Source organism: Hemiscyllium ocellatum, chromosome 7 (assembly GCF_020745735.1).
Source record: "Hemiscyllium ocellatum isolate sHemOce1 chromosome 7, sHemOce1.pat.X.cur, whole genome shotgun sequence".
Taxonomy (NCBI): Eukaryota; Metazoa; Chordata; class Chondrichthyes; order Orectolobiformes; family Hemiscylliidae; genus Hemiscyllium; species Hemiscyllium ocellatum.
Window position 1 is genome coordinate 76,324,395 of NC_083407.1, and position 17,562 is coordinate 76,341,956.

Here is a 17,562-nt window from a genome sequence, read left to right on the forward strand (position 1 = left end):
TAACAGCCATGGGGTTCTGAGCCATAAACTTTAATTCTAAAGTTTATTCTGTATAATGTTTCATGATATCAAGATTGTCATTTTTAAAGTGATTCAATATGGCTTGATAAAATAAAACAACACTTCATCATTATCACTTGCGTGTGAACGGTTGGATCTCATTGCGAGTTTGAAATGTTTGGATTTCTCTTTCGATTGCATTCATATTCTTTGCTTTGGTAGATTTATGAGTGTCATTGTTCTTTGTAAACAGATTATTTTTCCTCACTAAGTGGTGTAAACCATTTATGTATATTCAGATATTTCTGTTTGTATGGCTGTCAAGTTTACATGAGACTTTAGAAATATTTGTCAATTTAATTTGCAATTATATGTTGCTACCTGAAAAATATACTATTATATAAATTTCTCTAAATATATTGATATAAATGTTGTAAATTGTGCCACATTTGTGTTTATAACTATTTCCCTTTATTTATTACTTTGCCCAGTGGGTGATAAAAATTAGACATGTTAATCAGTTATTTTATTAAATATCTGATACTTATAGTAGTGAATAAAAGTAGAGTACAAGGAAATTATTGCTGCTTTAGATTCATAATTTGTGGTGTATGAGATTGTTAGCTCATAATGACAAACAAAACAAAGTTAGAAAATGCTCTGTTACTTGGAAAAATGTGCCTTCATATATTTTACAGGAGTAACCATGTATACAACAAATATTTTGACAATTAAATACTTTGAACAATTTTGAAAGTTATCTGTCGTAGAATAATTGGATGCTTGATTCTCTGACATAGTTTAATCATTCTTTACCCTAAATGGGTGTTTAGTTTACTAGATGTTTGTGTTTGTCGATTGGGATTTTCATTGTAACCTCCAACTTGTCAACGATAAGCACCTCGTCTCCTCAAAAAAAGTCTGTTCGAAGATAGTGGTAAATCTGACAATTAAACATTTTCATTGGCACACTTTGGTGTCATATTTTAACAATCCATTTTAAGAGATTATGCTAAAATGCTAGCCTAATATTAATGTCACTTGACTGGAAACCCAAAAACTAGAGATCATAATTTCAAATTCCATCATAGCAGATGGTAAAATTTTGAATTTAAAAAAAATCTGGAATTTAAAGAAAGCTGGACTAATGACAATCATTTGACCATTGTTGATTTTTGTAAAAGGTCTAATGCACTGGTATTATATAGGTAACGAAATTTGCAATCTTCACCTGGTCAGCTGACATTATAACATTACATTACACAGGGTCAAGGGAGAGCTAGCTAATTGGATATAAAATTGTCTTGATGGTAGAAAACAGCGGGTGGTGGTAGAAGGTTGTTCTTTAGACTTGATGCCTGTGCTGTAGGTGTGCTGCAAGGATTGGTGCTTGCTGTTGTTCATCATTTATATAAATGATTTGGATCGGAATTTAGTAAGTTTGCAGATGATATCAAAATTGGTGGTATTGTGTACAGTGAAGAAGTTGTATAAGAGTATATTGGGGTCTTGATCAACTAGTGTGGAGATGCCGGTGTTGGACTGGGATGGGCAAAGTTAAAAAGCACACAACACCAGGTTATAGTCCAACAGGTTTATTTGGAAGTACAAACTTTTGGAGTGTTGTTCCTTCGTCAGAATTAGCTACAAAAGCTTGTTCTTCCGAATAAACCTGTTGGACTGTAACTTGGTGTAGTGTGATTTCTAACTTTGGTGAACTGGACCAGAGGGTAGAGGAATGGCAATGGAGTTTAATTCAGATAAGCATGAGGTGTTACATTTTGGTAAGACAAACCAGGGCAGGCATTACACAGGAAGAGCCTTGGAGAGTGTCGTCGAACAGAGAGACCTAGGGGTACAGGTACATAGTTCTTTGAATGTGGTGTCACAGACAAAGTGGTGGAAACATCTTTTGGCAGGCTTGCCTTGGTCAGAATATTGAGTATAGGAGTTGAGATGTCATATTACAGCTATACAAGACTATTACATGACACAGTATACCAAATGCAAGGCCACATTTGGAGTACTGCATACAAATCTGATTGTCCTGCTACTGGAATGATGTTATTAAACTGGAAAGGAGCGAAAAAATGTATAAGGATTTTATTGAGACGGTGGGGGGTGGGGGTGTTGATTTATAAGGAGATGCTGGAAAGGCTGGGATTTTATGCCCTGGAGCATTGTTGACTCTTAAAAATTAACAAATTTTGAGAAGATTTGTAGCTCAGGTTGAGGTTCTGGATGTAGGTTTGCTCGCTGAGCTGGAAGGTTCGTTTTTCATATGTTTTGTCACCATACTAGGTTACATCTTCAGTGAGCCTACAGATGAAGTACTGGTAGTGTAGCCTGCTTTCTATTTATACGTTTGGGTTTCCTTGGGTTGGTGATCTTGGAAATGACTTCCAGACTACTCAGACCCCTTGGCATCATGGTGGCCCACAAACCCACCAACACACTAAAATAGCTAATGAATTTGAAAGACTCTATATAGACAACAAGCAAAATTAATGTCATTTATAAAGTGCCTTGCAAGAACTGTAACAAATGCTACATTGGACAAACAGGCAGAAAACTAGCCACCAGGAAACATGAACATCAACTAGCCACAAAAAGACATGACCCACTCTCACTAGTATCCTTACATACGGATGAGGAAGGACACCACTTCGAATGGGACAACACATCCATCCTAGGACAAGCGAAACAGAAACACGCACGAGAGTTCCTCAGAGCATGGCATTCCAACTGGAACTCTATCAACAAACACATTGGCTTGGATCCCATTTACCACCCCTGAGAAAAAGAACAGGAAATTACATCACCATACACAATACATCACCACAGGAAATGAAATCACCAACTCAAGAAAACCCAAACATATAAATAGAAAGTGGGCTATACCACCAGTGCTTCATCCAGAGGTTCACTGAAGATGTTACCTAGTATGGTGACGAAATGTCTGAAAACAAACCTTCCAGCTCAGCAAGCAAATCTACATCCAGAACTCTTAAAAATTCTCAGACTTCACATAAGTTACAAAAAACACACTTTATTGAAATTAAGCCGGCAAGAAATCAATAGTCTATAGTCCACAGTATCAACCAAGATGTCTCTGGATGGACTAATGACAGATCTCTGATTTTTAGCAAGAAGGCATATTTTATAAACCTTAGATATGTAAAAATCACGCATATTCCCTTTTCCACAAGGTATAATATTTCTTTCTGTAATTAAGTTCTCTTAATTAGCAATTAGTTATTAATATATTTTAGTCTTATTCTCATTGATCAAGCATACCTTTGGATTTAATATGTTTCCACATCTGGTGTCTTTCTTTTACGTCATAGTAGAAAAAGCTACAGAGTTATCAGTATTTTATTCACTGTCTGTTCTGTGAGAAAGAACAGCTGCAAGGTTATGTCAAAATTCTTACATTCCTAATGCATTCTCATGGTCACTGTGACTGCAGTAGTCATTTTAGCCTTATAAGACAAATTATTATTGCAAGATGGAGATTTAAAATGGATGCCTTTAATTGATGATTCCCTTCTACTTTATCAGCGTCAGATACTGAGATGTGACTCTACAGAAGTTTATAAAATCATAAGGGGCATGGATAAGGTGCAGAGCCAAGCTCTTTACTCCAGGTTAGGGAAATCCAAAACTGGAGATGTGGTTTTAAAGTCAGAGGGGTATTGTTTAAAAGGAACCCGAGGAGCAACTTTCTCACACAGAGGGTGGTGCATATATGGAATGAGCTGCCAGAGAAAGTGGTGGAGGTGGATACAATTTCAGCGTTTAAAAGGCATTTGGGCAGGTAGAGGGATAGAAAAGGTTTAGAGGGATATGGGCCAAACGTAGCCACATAGGACTAATTCAGTCAAAGGGTCTGTTTCGATGCTGTCTGACTCAATGTGACTTCATACCCACTGCAATCTGATTGACTCTTAACCCACTTCTGCAAGATTAGGCATAGGCACTTAGCACTGGCCTGGTTAACAAAGCCCACATCCCATTAACAAATAAAAAATAATTCAGGCTAAAATTATTCATTGAATAAACTTACCCAAAAGGTAATTACCGAGAAGCAGAAGACAAACATCTACAAAGCGATGCTGGTCTACGTGCAGAGAGTCAAATACAGATCAGCCACTTGCAAAGAAAATCTGAATTCTGTTCTATTTTTAATGATACTTTAGCAAAACTGTTAAGCAGTTAATCTTCTCTTCTTTCAGGGTCATTATTTACCTTGAAGGTGCAAATAAATGATATGGTCACTCGTCATTATCTGGATCAAGTCCTTGTTGATGTCTTTGTAAACTACACAAAAACAAATTCAGCCCTCACTGAAAATGGTGGAGGAGTTCTTTTGAAAGTACCTTACAAGCTGGGCCTTACTCTGACTGTCACAGCACGTAAAGGAGGATACCTGCTAACATCATTGCCCTGGAAAACCCAAAAAGTGCCAGGTAAACATTAAGTTGCCATTTATATTGCCACCTGATCAATACACTAGAATGGAAATTTCTCTGAACATATTAAAAGAGATTAACTTTTTATGATCTTTGTCCAATTTTGATTGTTCTTCTTTTTTCCTGGGTTCTGCTTCATTGTTTTCATCTAAATTAACTTCAAAATGAAAAGAATGTTTTCTTCAGAGGTATGAGGCATTTATACCAGTCCTGTTATCATAGGCCCAACCCTGAAATATAGTCTTCTAAGGAGAAGGAGTAGAATGAATGACATTGTTGGCAGTCAACTACAGAGCATGTAATGAGTCCAGCAATACAATTGCTTTCCCATCTGTCCAAATAAGGAAGAGTTTAGATGGAAGCTGCCCTGACTCACCTTTGAATCAATGTCTGTTTTGCTCATAAATTTGGTTGCGATTTCAAAACAGCCTTGCTCACCCTTGACCCTTCAGCCATTGGGTTGGACCATGTATTTTTGTTAGCTTGTATCTTATTGTGAGATGCTATAGTATGTAACAGCTCATTGAAGATACACTGACAGAACTTTGTTTGGCACTTTTAGTCTTGGTTGTCATACCCACTTGTAGAATCTCCTTCAGAAAATCTTGGGGCTTTCCTTGGGGTCTTAAGTTCCATGTTTTGATTGTCTGATTCACATATAAGACGGTGAGACTTTCATTATAGTAACAGTATTTATTTGGTGATTTAGTTAAAGTTTTGGAAAGCAGTGTGAAAATGTTGGAAGTGTCATTGTATTTTGAACAGTTTAAGTCAGGATTTTCCAAACCATGTTTCATATGGTGAGGTCACCAGTGTAAATTTTGAGGTTGAAAGCCGGCTGTATGGTCCTTTTAAATCTCAGAGATGCAACTGTACTTATGAACTCTCCGATATTAACAGTTTCTTGCACCCTTTCTTCCCCAAGCATCCCCCTAACACATCAGAAATCTCTTACCCATGCTCCAACCTGTCACAGGTCTGAGGCCATGGCAATTTTCAGGCACCAAATGTGGCCATGTAAAAATCTTTAGGAAATACAGGCTTAAATCTTCCTAAAAAGGTTTGGTTGTTCTACTAAATTCTTACTTTCGAGGTTTATTTTGTTGTATTATATCTGTTTTTCAGTTTTTGCAGCTGTAACTCTTTCAATGCTTCCACAAAGTCGAGCAAATCTCTGGCTATTTGAAGACACAATTTTAATTACAGGAGGAAAAATTGGTAGGTGGAGTAATCACTGTTCTTGCTGTTTTATCTTTCATTGATTATTTTGTAGCTTTTTAGTGTTGTTAGCAAAAATATGACAATGGAGAATACTTGGAGCACTTTTGAACTTAAATTTGTATCTGTCCTCAAATCTATTATGTACATATATAAAACATGACTATTTGATCCCCTTAGATAATCATAGACATAAAAGCTATTTTAATGCACCTTCCTCAGAAAGCTTTTCTGTTTGGGTTTTGTTATAAACTTGAGTATGCTTTCAATATCTCCTTGAGTTTGATGTGTTGATCTCTCTTGTTGATCTCTCCTTTTATGGGAGTTAACTCTCACTGCTGTGTATGTACTTCTGTGACCCAGTAACCCAACATTAAACATAGAGTCATAGAGTCAGAGAAATGTACAACATGGAAACAGATCCAACCCATCCATGCCAACCAGATATTCCAACCCAATGTAGTCCCACCTGCCAGCACCCAGCCCATATCCATCCAAACCCTTCTTATTCATATACCCATCCAAATGCCTCTTAAATGTTGCAATTGTACCAGCCTCCACCACTTCCTCTGGCAGCTCATTCCATACATGTACTATCCTTTGTGTGAAAAAGTTGCCCCTTAGGTCTCTTTTATATCTTTCCCCTCTCACCCTAAAACTATGCCGTCTAGTTCTGGACTCCCTGACCCCAGGCAAAAGACTGTCTATTTACCCTATCCATGTCCCTCATAATTTTGTAAGCCTCTATAAGATCACCTCTCAGCTTCTGATGCTCCAGGGAAAACAGCCCCAGCCTGTTCAGCCTCTCCCGATAGCTCAAATCCTCCAACCCTGGCAACATCCTTGTAAATCTTTTTTGAACCCTTTCAAGTTTGACAACATCTTTCCAATAGGAAGGAGACCAGAATTGCACGCAATATTCCAACAGTGGCCTAACCAATGTTCTGTACAGCCGCAACATGACCTCCCAACTCCTGTACTCAATACTCTGACCAATAAAGGAAAGCATACCAAATGCCTTCTTCACTACCCTACCTACCTGCGACTCCACTTTCAAGGAGCTATGAATCTGCACTCCAAGGTCTCTTTGTTCAGCAACACTCCTGAGGACCTTACCATTAAGTGTATAAGTCCTGCTAAGATTTGCTTTCCCAAAACACCCCTTTGCGATTTGAGTCAGTTCTTTGAAATAATGCACATCCAAAAGAATCAATCACTCTTGTAGGAGTGAGAGCAAACAAATGAGATGTGGATTTGGTCAAATCATTAATGAACCTTATTAAAACAGCATCCACACAGAACAACATATGCTTAGTAACCTTCTTCGCTGCCCGCTACACCTCCAAATTTGGTGTCATCTGCAAACTTACTAACTATACCTTTTATGCTCATATCCAAATCATTTATATAAATGATGAAAAGTAGCGGTCCCAGCACCGATCTCGGTGGCACTCCACTGGTCACAGACCTCTAGGCTGAAAAACAACCCTCTGTCTTCTACCTTCAAGCCAGTTCTGTATCCAAATGGCTAGCTCTCCCTGTATTCCATGCGATCTAATATTGCGAACCAGTCTCATGGGGGCATCTTGTCAAACACCTTACTGAAGTCCATATAGATCAGGTCTACCACTCTGCCCTCATCAATCATCTTTGTTACTTCTTCAAAAAGCTCAATCAAGTTTGTGAGACATGATTTCCTATGCACAAAGCCATGTTGACTATCCCTAATTAGTTCTTGCCTTTCCCAATACATATATATCCTGTCCCTCAGGATTCCCTCCAACAACTTGTCCACCACTGACTTCAGGCTCACCAGTCTGTCCTTACCATCTTTTTTAAATAGTGGCACCACGTTAGCCAACCTCCAGTCTTCTGGCACTTCATCTGTGACTATCGATGATACAAATATTTCAGCAAAGGGCCCAGCAATCACTTCCCTAGCTTCCCAGAGAGTTCTAGATACACCCGATCAGGTCCTCAGCATTTATCCACTTTTTTTGCATTTCAAGACATCCTGCATTTCCTCCTCTGTAATATAGACATTTTTCAAGATGTCACCTTCCAATTCCCTACATTCTATTCTTCCATGTCATTCTCAACAGTAAACACTGATGCAAAATACTTGTTTAATATATCTCCCCCATCTCCTACTGCTCCACACAAAGGCCATCTTGCTAATCTTTGAGGGGCCCTATTCTCTCCCTAGTTAACTTTTAGTCCTTAATGAATTCGTAAGAACCCTATTTGCCAAAGCTGGATAAGATGATAAGACTCCCATAGCTTGGAGACAGGTCCTTTGGCCCAACAAGTTCACACCGAACCTCTGAAGAGTAAGCTACCCAGACCCATTAATCTCCCCTATATTTACCCCTGACTAATGCACCTAACACTATGGGCAATTTAGCATGGCCAATTCATCTGACCTGCACATCTTTGGACTATGGGAGGAAACCTGAGCACCTGGAAGAATCCCACGCAGACACGGAGAGAATGTACAAACTCTACACAGACTGTTGCCCAAGGCGAGAATTGAACCCAGGTCCCTGGCGCTGTGAGGCAGCAGTGCTAACCACTGAGCCACCATGCCACCCCATTATGTCATGTCCCCTTTTTGCCCTCCTGATTTCCCTCTTAAGAATATACCTAATGCTTTTATACTCTTTTAAGGATTCACTTGATCTATCCTGTCTATACCTGACATATGCTTCCTTCTTTTTCTTAATCAAATCCTCAATTTCTGTAGTCATCCAGCATTCCCTGCACCTACCAGCCTTTCCTTTCACCCTAACAGGAGTATAACAGTCTCTGGGCTCTCATTATCTCATTTCTGAAGACTTCCCACTTTCCAGCCGTCTCTTTACCTGCGAACAACTGCCCCAATCAGCCTTTGAGAGTTCTTGCCCAATGCCATCAAAATTAGCCTTCCTCCAGTTAAGAACTTCAACTTTTAGATCTGGTCTATCCTTTTCCATCACTATTTTAAAACTAGTAGAATTATGGTTGCTGGCCCGAAAGTGCTTCCCCACTGACACCTCAGTCACCTGCCTTATTTCCCAAGAATAGGTCAAGTTTTGCACCTTCTCTCATAGGCACATCCACATGTCATTGGATCGTCTTTGTAATCTAACTGGAATAACTCCTCTGTTTTTAATCAGCATCCTCTCCCTCCCACCTCCTGTTTATTCAACCTTTTTTGATCACTTTACTGCTCATTGACCTCCAGCTCCAAGAATGCAATTTACTGGGCTAACAACGGTTTCTGCGGTTGAGTTCACAGAAGTGGAGTTCTCAGCAATGGGTGTGAATAGTCCTTAAAATATTGTTAATAGTCTGTGGTTGAGATGCTATGAAACTTATCATACACTTACCTCATCTGGAGTTCCTTTAACTGATCCTCTTGAAAGCTGAGCAAATGGGTTAATAGGATGAGAGTTAACATCGAGCAAATTGAAGTCTCCATTGGCATTGTGTGTAGTGCCACAAACCTTACTGTGAAAGGCTTGGTGAATATAGTATCCATTAACAGGCAGTAGTTCCATAGGAAATTTGGGAATCAGGTTTTGAGCCTGACTCTGATGGGAATTTCAGGAAAAGCATACCTTGACTGAGAGCATCATGCTACCTTGTATATCCACAGATGCAGAAAACCTGGAAAGCTATGATATGCAGGTCAAATGGTTTTCTGCCTAACCATATAATTTAGTACAGAAGGATGTAAAGGGGGAAGGTTGCTTTTAACTGAATTATCCCTGTTTAAATATGTACTTTCTTTAGCCTTTTTAAGAAAATGATATCAATATCCCTTTACCTAAAATATCAGAATAAACTGTCTATTTTAAGAGTTTTATTTAATTACAACATGCAAGGCATCCACATCATGAACCAGGTTTAAAATGCAGGATTTCTATTCAAAATCTTTCCCTTCTCCTAGAAATGTACATCTGAATATTGAAAACGATCTTGGTTGAAAGGGAGGTGCAGAAACATACTAACCCTGAGGATATCTTGTGAAGCGTGTATGCATTTCAGAAACATTTACAGTGCTTGATGTAAGCTGGAGGTGTAATTGGGACATGACCAGTGGGAATTGAAAATTAGTGAAAGCAGCAAGTAAGGTTGTGTTTTAACAGATGGTGATGTTATGGAGCTGGGATTTGCATTGAAAAATTAAGCAGTCGAATGATATAATCGGCGGACTGCTAAATTTGCAAATAACATTAGTGCTGTTCCACTGTCCTTGTCTGGTTTCAATTGAGTTTGAAATGACAATTTCAGTTATTTAATGATGTTAAGATATGAAGGATCGGAAAAGTTCAGCTAGTCCGTCACACCAGACACATGTTCAAGGTGTCTCAAGTTCTCGCTCTAGTGAAATAGCATATAGCCCAAGGGTTGTACTTTTTCAGTCCTTCAATCTATTATACCTGAAAGTTTTGGATCATCTTCTGTTGTGCCTTAGTTGTGGCTGTCCCAAACTTTGTCTGTCCCTCAGGATAAAAAATGAGGTCTGCAGATGCTGGAGATCACAGCTGAAAATGTGTTGCTGGTCAAAGCACAGCAGGCCAGGCAGCATCTCAGGAATAGGGAATTTGACGTTTCGAGCATAAGGGCTTATGCTCGAAACATCGAATTCCCTATTCCTGAGATGCTGCCTGGCCTGCTGTGCTTTGACCAGCAACACATTTTCAGCTGTCCCTCAGGATATAGACTTGAACCTTGGAATGTAGTAGCTGCAACACCCAGTCAGGCACAGTTCTTCACATTAGAAAATCAGCAAGGTTCAGGCAAGATCTTTCACTTGATGATCCTTCAGCAGCAGTTGATGTTTATCGTGGTATGTCCTTCTGGGAAACCCATAATACAGACAGTCCTGTGTCTGAAACTTCTTGAAATGAAACTCAACAAAGACTGCTGCATATGTCTCCAGATCTCTTTTGCAAAGACACACTCCAACAGGTTGTGAAAGTGGTCTCTCCACCATCATAACATTCTTGAGGGTAATGTGCAGGGGGTGGGGGGGGGGGGGGGGGGGCGGGGCTGAGGCTCTGATTGTGTAGAATGGATATAATGGCAAATAACATGTTAGCATTTATTTGCAAGTTCTGGTGAGATGGCATTCTGCCAGGTGACTGACAGTCTGCCCAGTGAAGCGACCAACAGGATCCATTGCCTCCTTTTCCTGCAGGACTTCAAGGGTGCAAATATGCACCACAGCCTGATGAACCTGTGATAAAAGATCTTTACCTGCGTAAGGGATAGGTGATATACTACGATCCAACTGTTTGGAGCATTCTGATGCAATGTGTCCTTTGTAGCACCAAAGACAGGTAGAACTTCAGCACTTAATGGCACTTGGTGTTACAAACTGATAGCTTCAAGCATCCACACGCAATGACTGGGGAATAAGGGTGATTCTGGGTATATTTTTATCCCCCCTTCATGTGAGATTTGTGCATTAACTTGGCAAATGGCATCAGTTAATTACATATCTGCCATATGATCTCGCCTTTGTCCCAGCCTAACTGATCTTCATGGTGTTTAGAGTCAGAAAAGAAAATACCAGCTGTGCATTCCAGAGGTTCACTACCCTCTAGAAAAAGAAATGCCTTCTAGCATTTGGTTTATTCTGAATATATTGAGTCCTCGCTATTCTTCCAAATTCATGGGGAGATGGTGAAGTAAAAAAAATGTCATTGGACTGATAATTCAAAGATCAGATTAATGCTCAGGGACATAGGTTCAAATGGTGTCATGGAAGTGGTTGAATTTAAATGTAATGAATAATTCTGAAATTGAAATCTAGTCTCAGTAATGGTACCATGAAAATATTATTGTCCTAAAAACCCATCTGGTTCTTAAATACCTTAGGGGGAGGAAAATGTACTGCCCTTACCCAGTCTAGCCTACATGTGACTCCAGACCCACAATAATATAGATGAATCTTAACTGCCCTCTGACATGGTCTATCAAACCACTCATTTCAAGAGCCATTTTAACCAATTTACTGTAATTCTTTAAAGATATAAGGATTATTGCACAGAGCAGAAGTTTGTAGCATATTAGCACAGATATGGAGGGTAGCATATGAGCACAGATGGAAGTTTGGATAGCTGGCAGGCAGCAAATGGTATGCATAAATGGTCTTTTTCAGATTGACAAGGTCTGTCAGAGGGACCCAATAGGAGTTTGTCCTTCAATGTTATGCAATTTATACTAATGACTTCAGGGGATCAGAGGCATGGTAGTTAAATTTGCAGCTTGCACAAAGTATGTTGTGAAGATAACAGAACAATGATGCAGACCGATTATACACGGATGACGTGACAAAGATCTGGTAGATGGAATGTTATGTGTGAAAATGAGCATTATTCACTCTGGCGGGAAAAGTAAATAAGCAGGGAATGATTGCAGAATTCTGAGGTTCAGAGAGATCTAGGTGTGACTCATGTCCTTGAACAAAAAGTTACAATGCAGTGACAGCAAGTGATTAATAACATTATTGGAATACTCTCCTTTATTGTGCGGAAATTAAAATAAAAGGAGGTTTTATGGGTGTAATGCAGGACATTGGTAAGACTGCATACAGTTTTGGTCTGATTTAAATAAGGATGGAATTTTGTTGATAGGAGTTTAGACGAGGTTTACTAGATTGATACCAGGACTGATGGGTTTTCTTATGAGGAAAAATTGGACTGGTTGGGCTTGTTTTCACTGGAGTGTGGAAATGGGAGGAGTGATTTGGTTGAAATGTATAAGGTCCTGAGTGGTCTTGACAAAGTGGTCATGGAAAGAATGCTTTGTTGTGGATGAGTCCAGAACTTGGGTGGCACTGTTTTAAGATTATGGATCAACCTTTTTGGACAGAGATGAAGGGAACATCTTCTGAGGGTTGTGTGACTCTGGATTTTTGTTGGGCAAGGGAATCGAAGGTAGATGAAAGGGTGGAATTCTGTACACAAATCAATCAGCTATAGCCATATCAACTGGCAGAGAAGTTTTGAAGAGCCAAATGGTCGTCTTCTGCTCCCAATTCATATATTTGCATCAGAAGGCAACCAATCTTTTCATTATTTTGTGGTATTTTAAGATAATTTTGATTCTTATCTTTGTGTAAATTGTGTGCTATCAAGTTGAAAATTGATGTAGAACTTTACTCCTTTGGTCAACAATATTAAGATGTTGAAGTCAGAAGGAAGATGCCATTTGTTTGAATCAGAAATATAGAGTGTAAGTATATCATTATATCCTGAGATTGCAACTGTTATTGTGAAATTCAGTGTGATATCTCACGAGATGGGCTCCATTACAATAGTTTGGCTGTGGAACGCAATTTCTCCCAGGATAGTCAGTATATGATTGTTTCCGTACTAGGGTGGAATACATATTTTCTATGCTCCTAATGATCATGTTTCCCTATGTAAAAATCAAAAAGCAAATAAACTATTTAGAAATCATTGAAAGGAAAGTAATTTTCATGCTGTGATACTCCTAGTGCTCCAGTACCCTAAATCAGAAATGCAGCTATAATCCCACTATGTCTCAAACTATAAACTTTCAGTCTAGTTGTATAGTATTAGAGTGAAGATTCTGACAGGGTCATTGTGAAAAAATCTGCAAACCTGTACAAGCAACATATTCGTATTGTGCAGGCCTATGCCTTTAAATGGCTTAATATAATTTCATGTTTGCCATGATATTTTGTACTTTTCATTCAAAATGGTATTTTATATGTATGTTAATATTGAATGCCAGTCTGTCAAAACTTAAAGCTTACAGTTAACGTATCTTATTACTGAATAAAACAATGTCACCTAATTCTGCAGCATACTCCAGATCAGGCTTTTGTTTTCCTTCCATTTGTAATGAACGTTCTTATGTTTTTGAGATGACCGAAGGTATCCCAGTGTCCAGTTTCCAAAGGGATTGCTGAGGCTACCGAAGAACACCTATGTTTCTAATCTAACAGCCTATCTCACAGCTCCACAACCTCCCTGGGGAACAGACAACTTTATCCATACAATGGGAACCTTAATGAACAAATCAAGTAAGAGAATCTCTTGTGAGCATCACATTTCATCTTGTCATCCTGTGTTTTCTTATAGTAGTGGTACTCCGAATACATGCCATTGTGGAAAAGTGCCAAGTCTCTGCTAAGTGACTTAATTGAAGGAAGGAGATCGCTATGTGGAAAAATTGCTCTGGATACTATCATAGATATGTGAACTGTGAGGAGGCTAGTGATAGACTTGAAGAGGATCTAGATGTTAATTTGTATAGGGCACTATTTTTTTCTCAACCGGAGTTTTGTGTCTATTTCTGGACATCACACTTGAGGAAGGACGTGATGAATTGGATAAAGTGCAGAAAGGATTCACAAGAATTGTTCGAGGGATGAGAAACTTCAGTTATGAGGATAGATTGGAGAGGTTAGAACTATTTTCCTTGGAGAAAAGAAGGTTGAGAGGAGATTTGATACAGGCATTCAAAATCAGGAGTATCTGTATATATTATGGCAAACTTGGTCCCACTCATGAAAGAATCAAGAATGAGAGGGCACAGATTTAAAGACATTGGTAAAAGAAAAACCTTTTTTCATGTAGCAAGTAGTTAGGGTCAGAAATGCGTGGCCTGGGAGCATGCTGGAGGTACGTTCAAATGAAGCTTCCAACTGCAAGTTAGACAGTTATTTGAAGGGGTAGAATGTACAGTGTTACAGGGAAATGGTGGCAAATTGACAACAAGTAAATTGCACATTTGGTGCAGGCATGCTGGGTGGGATGGTCTCTTTCTACACTCTATGAATGCTGTTATTCTGTGACAGGAAGGTGGAATGGATGTACATGGAGCAAATAAAATTTAAAGCAGAGAAGTTTGAAGTAAGTAATGCATTTTTGTAGAAAGAATAAGGTGGGGCGATAGACAATAAAGGGTATACAGTTGGAAAAGAAGAAGGCATGGAAATAAACATGCATAAATTATTGAAGGTGATTACAGATTGAGGAAGTGCTTGATATGGCTTACGAAATTCTAGACTCTATAAGCAAGTGTACAAGCAAAGAGCACAAAAAACAAGGAAAATATGGTGAGTCTTTTCAACTGGGCTATCACGTCTAATTCTGGGTATTTTACATTAAGGTGGGTCTGTTGACTTAGGGAGGGTATCTGAAATATATACGCAAGTAATTCCAGGGATGAGAGACTTCAGTTAGATTAGGTAGAGGTAGAGATTTTTATCCTTGGAGCAAAGAGGAAAGAAGCGATTTGACAGACATTGTGAATGGTTTGAGCAGAGTAGATGGAAGAGATTGATCCCATTGATAGAATGGTCAAGAACAAGAGCACATGGTTTTAAGGCAATCAACAAAAAAGTCAGGGCAATATCAGGAAAAAAACCTTCTTACAGTGCAATTGTTCAGGATGTGGAAAGTACTGCCTGATAGTGGTGGAGCCAGATTTAATCATTGCCTTCAAAACACAAATGGATAATTATCTGAAACAAAAATAAAATCCAGGCTACACTGAACTGAGAAGTAACTTCCATAACTTTCAAACTCGAGGTAAAATGCTAACTTCACTGGTTAAACTTTCTTTAATTCCAAAGATTTTCATTGAAGTAACTGACGCTCAACCTGATCCACAACTTGCTGTAAATATTTTATTACAATGGTAACCAATTTACTCTTCTACTTGTGTACAATTATATGCCAATGAAAACTACATTTATTAGAATTTAAAAAGAAATAACACATAATACAAGAAAGTATATGAGTGCAATATGGTAGACGTTGCCTACATGGACTTTAGCAAGGCCTTTGAGAATATACCGCATGGTCGGTTGTTCAGTAAGATTAAATCTCACAGGAACCAGTGAGAGCTAGCTAATTGGAGACAAAACTGGTTTGATGGTAGAAGTCAGAGGGTGGTGGTAGAGGTTTGTTTTTCAGATTGGAGGCCTGTGACCAGTGGTGTGCCACAGGGATCGGTGCCTTGCCAATGGTTCCTTGACATTTATATAAATGATTTGGATGAGAATTTAGGAGCTATGCTTAGTAAGTTTGCTGATTGATACCAAGATTGGTGACATAGTGACAGTGAGGAATGTTATGTGGCAATGCAGCAAGATCTTGATCAACTGGGCCAGTGGGCTGAGGAATGGCAGATGGAGTTTAATACAGATAAATGTAAGGCGTTGCATTTTGAGATGGCAAACCAGGGCAGGGTTAACACAGTCAATGGTGGGGCCCTTCGGAATATTATGGAACTGTGAGGTTTTGGGGTACAGGTTCATAGCTCCTCGACAATGGAGTCACAAGTTGACAGGGTAGTGAAGAACGCTTTCAGCTAACTTTCTTTGGTCAGAGTATTGAGTATGGGAGTTGGGACACCTTGTTGCAGCTGTACAAGATGTTGGTGAGGCTATAGTTGGAGTACTGCATGTAGTTCTGGTCAGGGAGAAAGTGAGGTCTGCAGATGCTGGAGTATCAGAGCTGAAAATGTGTTGCTGGAAAAGCGCAGCAGGTCAGGCAGCATCCAAGGAACAGGAAATTCGACGTTTCGGGCATAAGCCCTTCATCAGGAATGAGGAAAGTGTGTCCAGCACACTTCCCGCTCCTCCGCCCTTGAGTCTCTTCCACTTCCCGCTCCTCCGCCCTTGAGTCTCCTCCACTTCCCACTCCTCGGCCCTTGAGGCCCTCCACCGCATCTCCTCCACTTGCTGCTCCTCCACCCTTGAGCCCCGCCCCTCCAACCGCCACCAGGACAGAACCCCACTGGTTCTCACCTACCACCCCACCAACCTCCATATACAGTGTATCATCCGCCGTCATTTCCGCCACCTCCGGCCTATCACCTTCACCTTGACCTCCTTCCACCTATCACATCTCCATCGCCCCTCCCCCAAGTCCCTCCTCCCTACCTTTTATCTTAGCCTGCTGGACACACTTTCCTCATTCCTGATGAAGGGCTTATGCCCGAAACGTCGAATTTCCTGTTCCTTGGATGCTGCCTGACCTGCGCTTTTCCAGCAACACATTTTCAGCTCTGTAGTTCTGGTCACCCTACCATAGAAAGAATATTATTAAACAAGAAAGAGTGCAGAAAAGATTTACTAGGATGCAACTTGGACTGTAAGGTTTGAGGTTGGATAGGCTGGGACTTTTTCCCCTAGAGCCTAGGTTACTGAGAGGTGACTGTATTGAGCTATATAAAATCATGAGAAGCATTGATAAGGTAGATAGCCAACAGCTTTTTCCCATGGAAGGGAAGTCAACAACTAGATGGCATAGGTTTACAATGAGAGGGGAGAGATACAAAAGAGTTCAGGGGAGCAATTTCATCACGCAGAGGGTGGTCTGTGTCTGGAATGGGCTGTCAGAGGTAATGGTGGAAGCGAATATTTCATAATTTAAGAAACATTTAGACAGGTCCTTGGTTGAGATAAGCGCAGCAGGTCAGGCAGCGTTCAAAGAGCAGGAGAATCGACGTTTCGGGCATAAGCCCTCCTTCAGGAATTTTCTGAAGGAGGGCTCATGCTCGAAACGTCGATTCTCCTGCTCCTTGGATGCTGCCTGACCTGCTGCGCTTTTCCAGCAACACATTTTCAGCTCTGATCTCCAGCATCTGCAGTCCTCACTTTTTCCCCATGGTTGAGATAGGTATAGATACATATAGGAGAAAGTGAGGATTGCAGATGCTGGAGATCAGAGCTGAAAAATGTGTTGCTGGAAAAGCGCAGCAGGTCAGGCAGCATCCAAGGAGCAGGAGAATCGACATTTCAGGCATAAGCCCTTCTTCAGATGCATATAGACCAAATGCAGGCAAATAAGAGTAATTTAAGTTGTGAAACCTGGGCAGCAGAGGCAAGTTGGGCCAA

General features: G+C 39.9%; 1 protein-coding gene across 1 annotated transcript in view; it reads left to right on the forward strand.

The window, feature by feature from the left end:
• Window positions 1-17,562, forward strand: part of fam171b (family with sequence similarity 171 member B) — a 103,034-nt gene that overhangs the window by 54,803 nt on the left and 30,669 nt on the right. Inside the window, exons 2-4 of the mRNA XM_060827984.1 lie at window positions 4,236-4,469; window positions 5,598-5,690; window positions 13,576-13,734. Coding sequence (XP_060683967.1) covers window positions 4,236-4,469; window positions 5,598-5,690; window positions 13,576-13,734 — 486 coding nt within the window. The remainder of the gene's footprint in view (window positions 1-4,235; window positions 4,470-5,597; window positions 5,691-13,575; window positions 13,735-17,562) is intronic.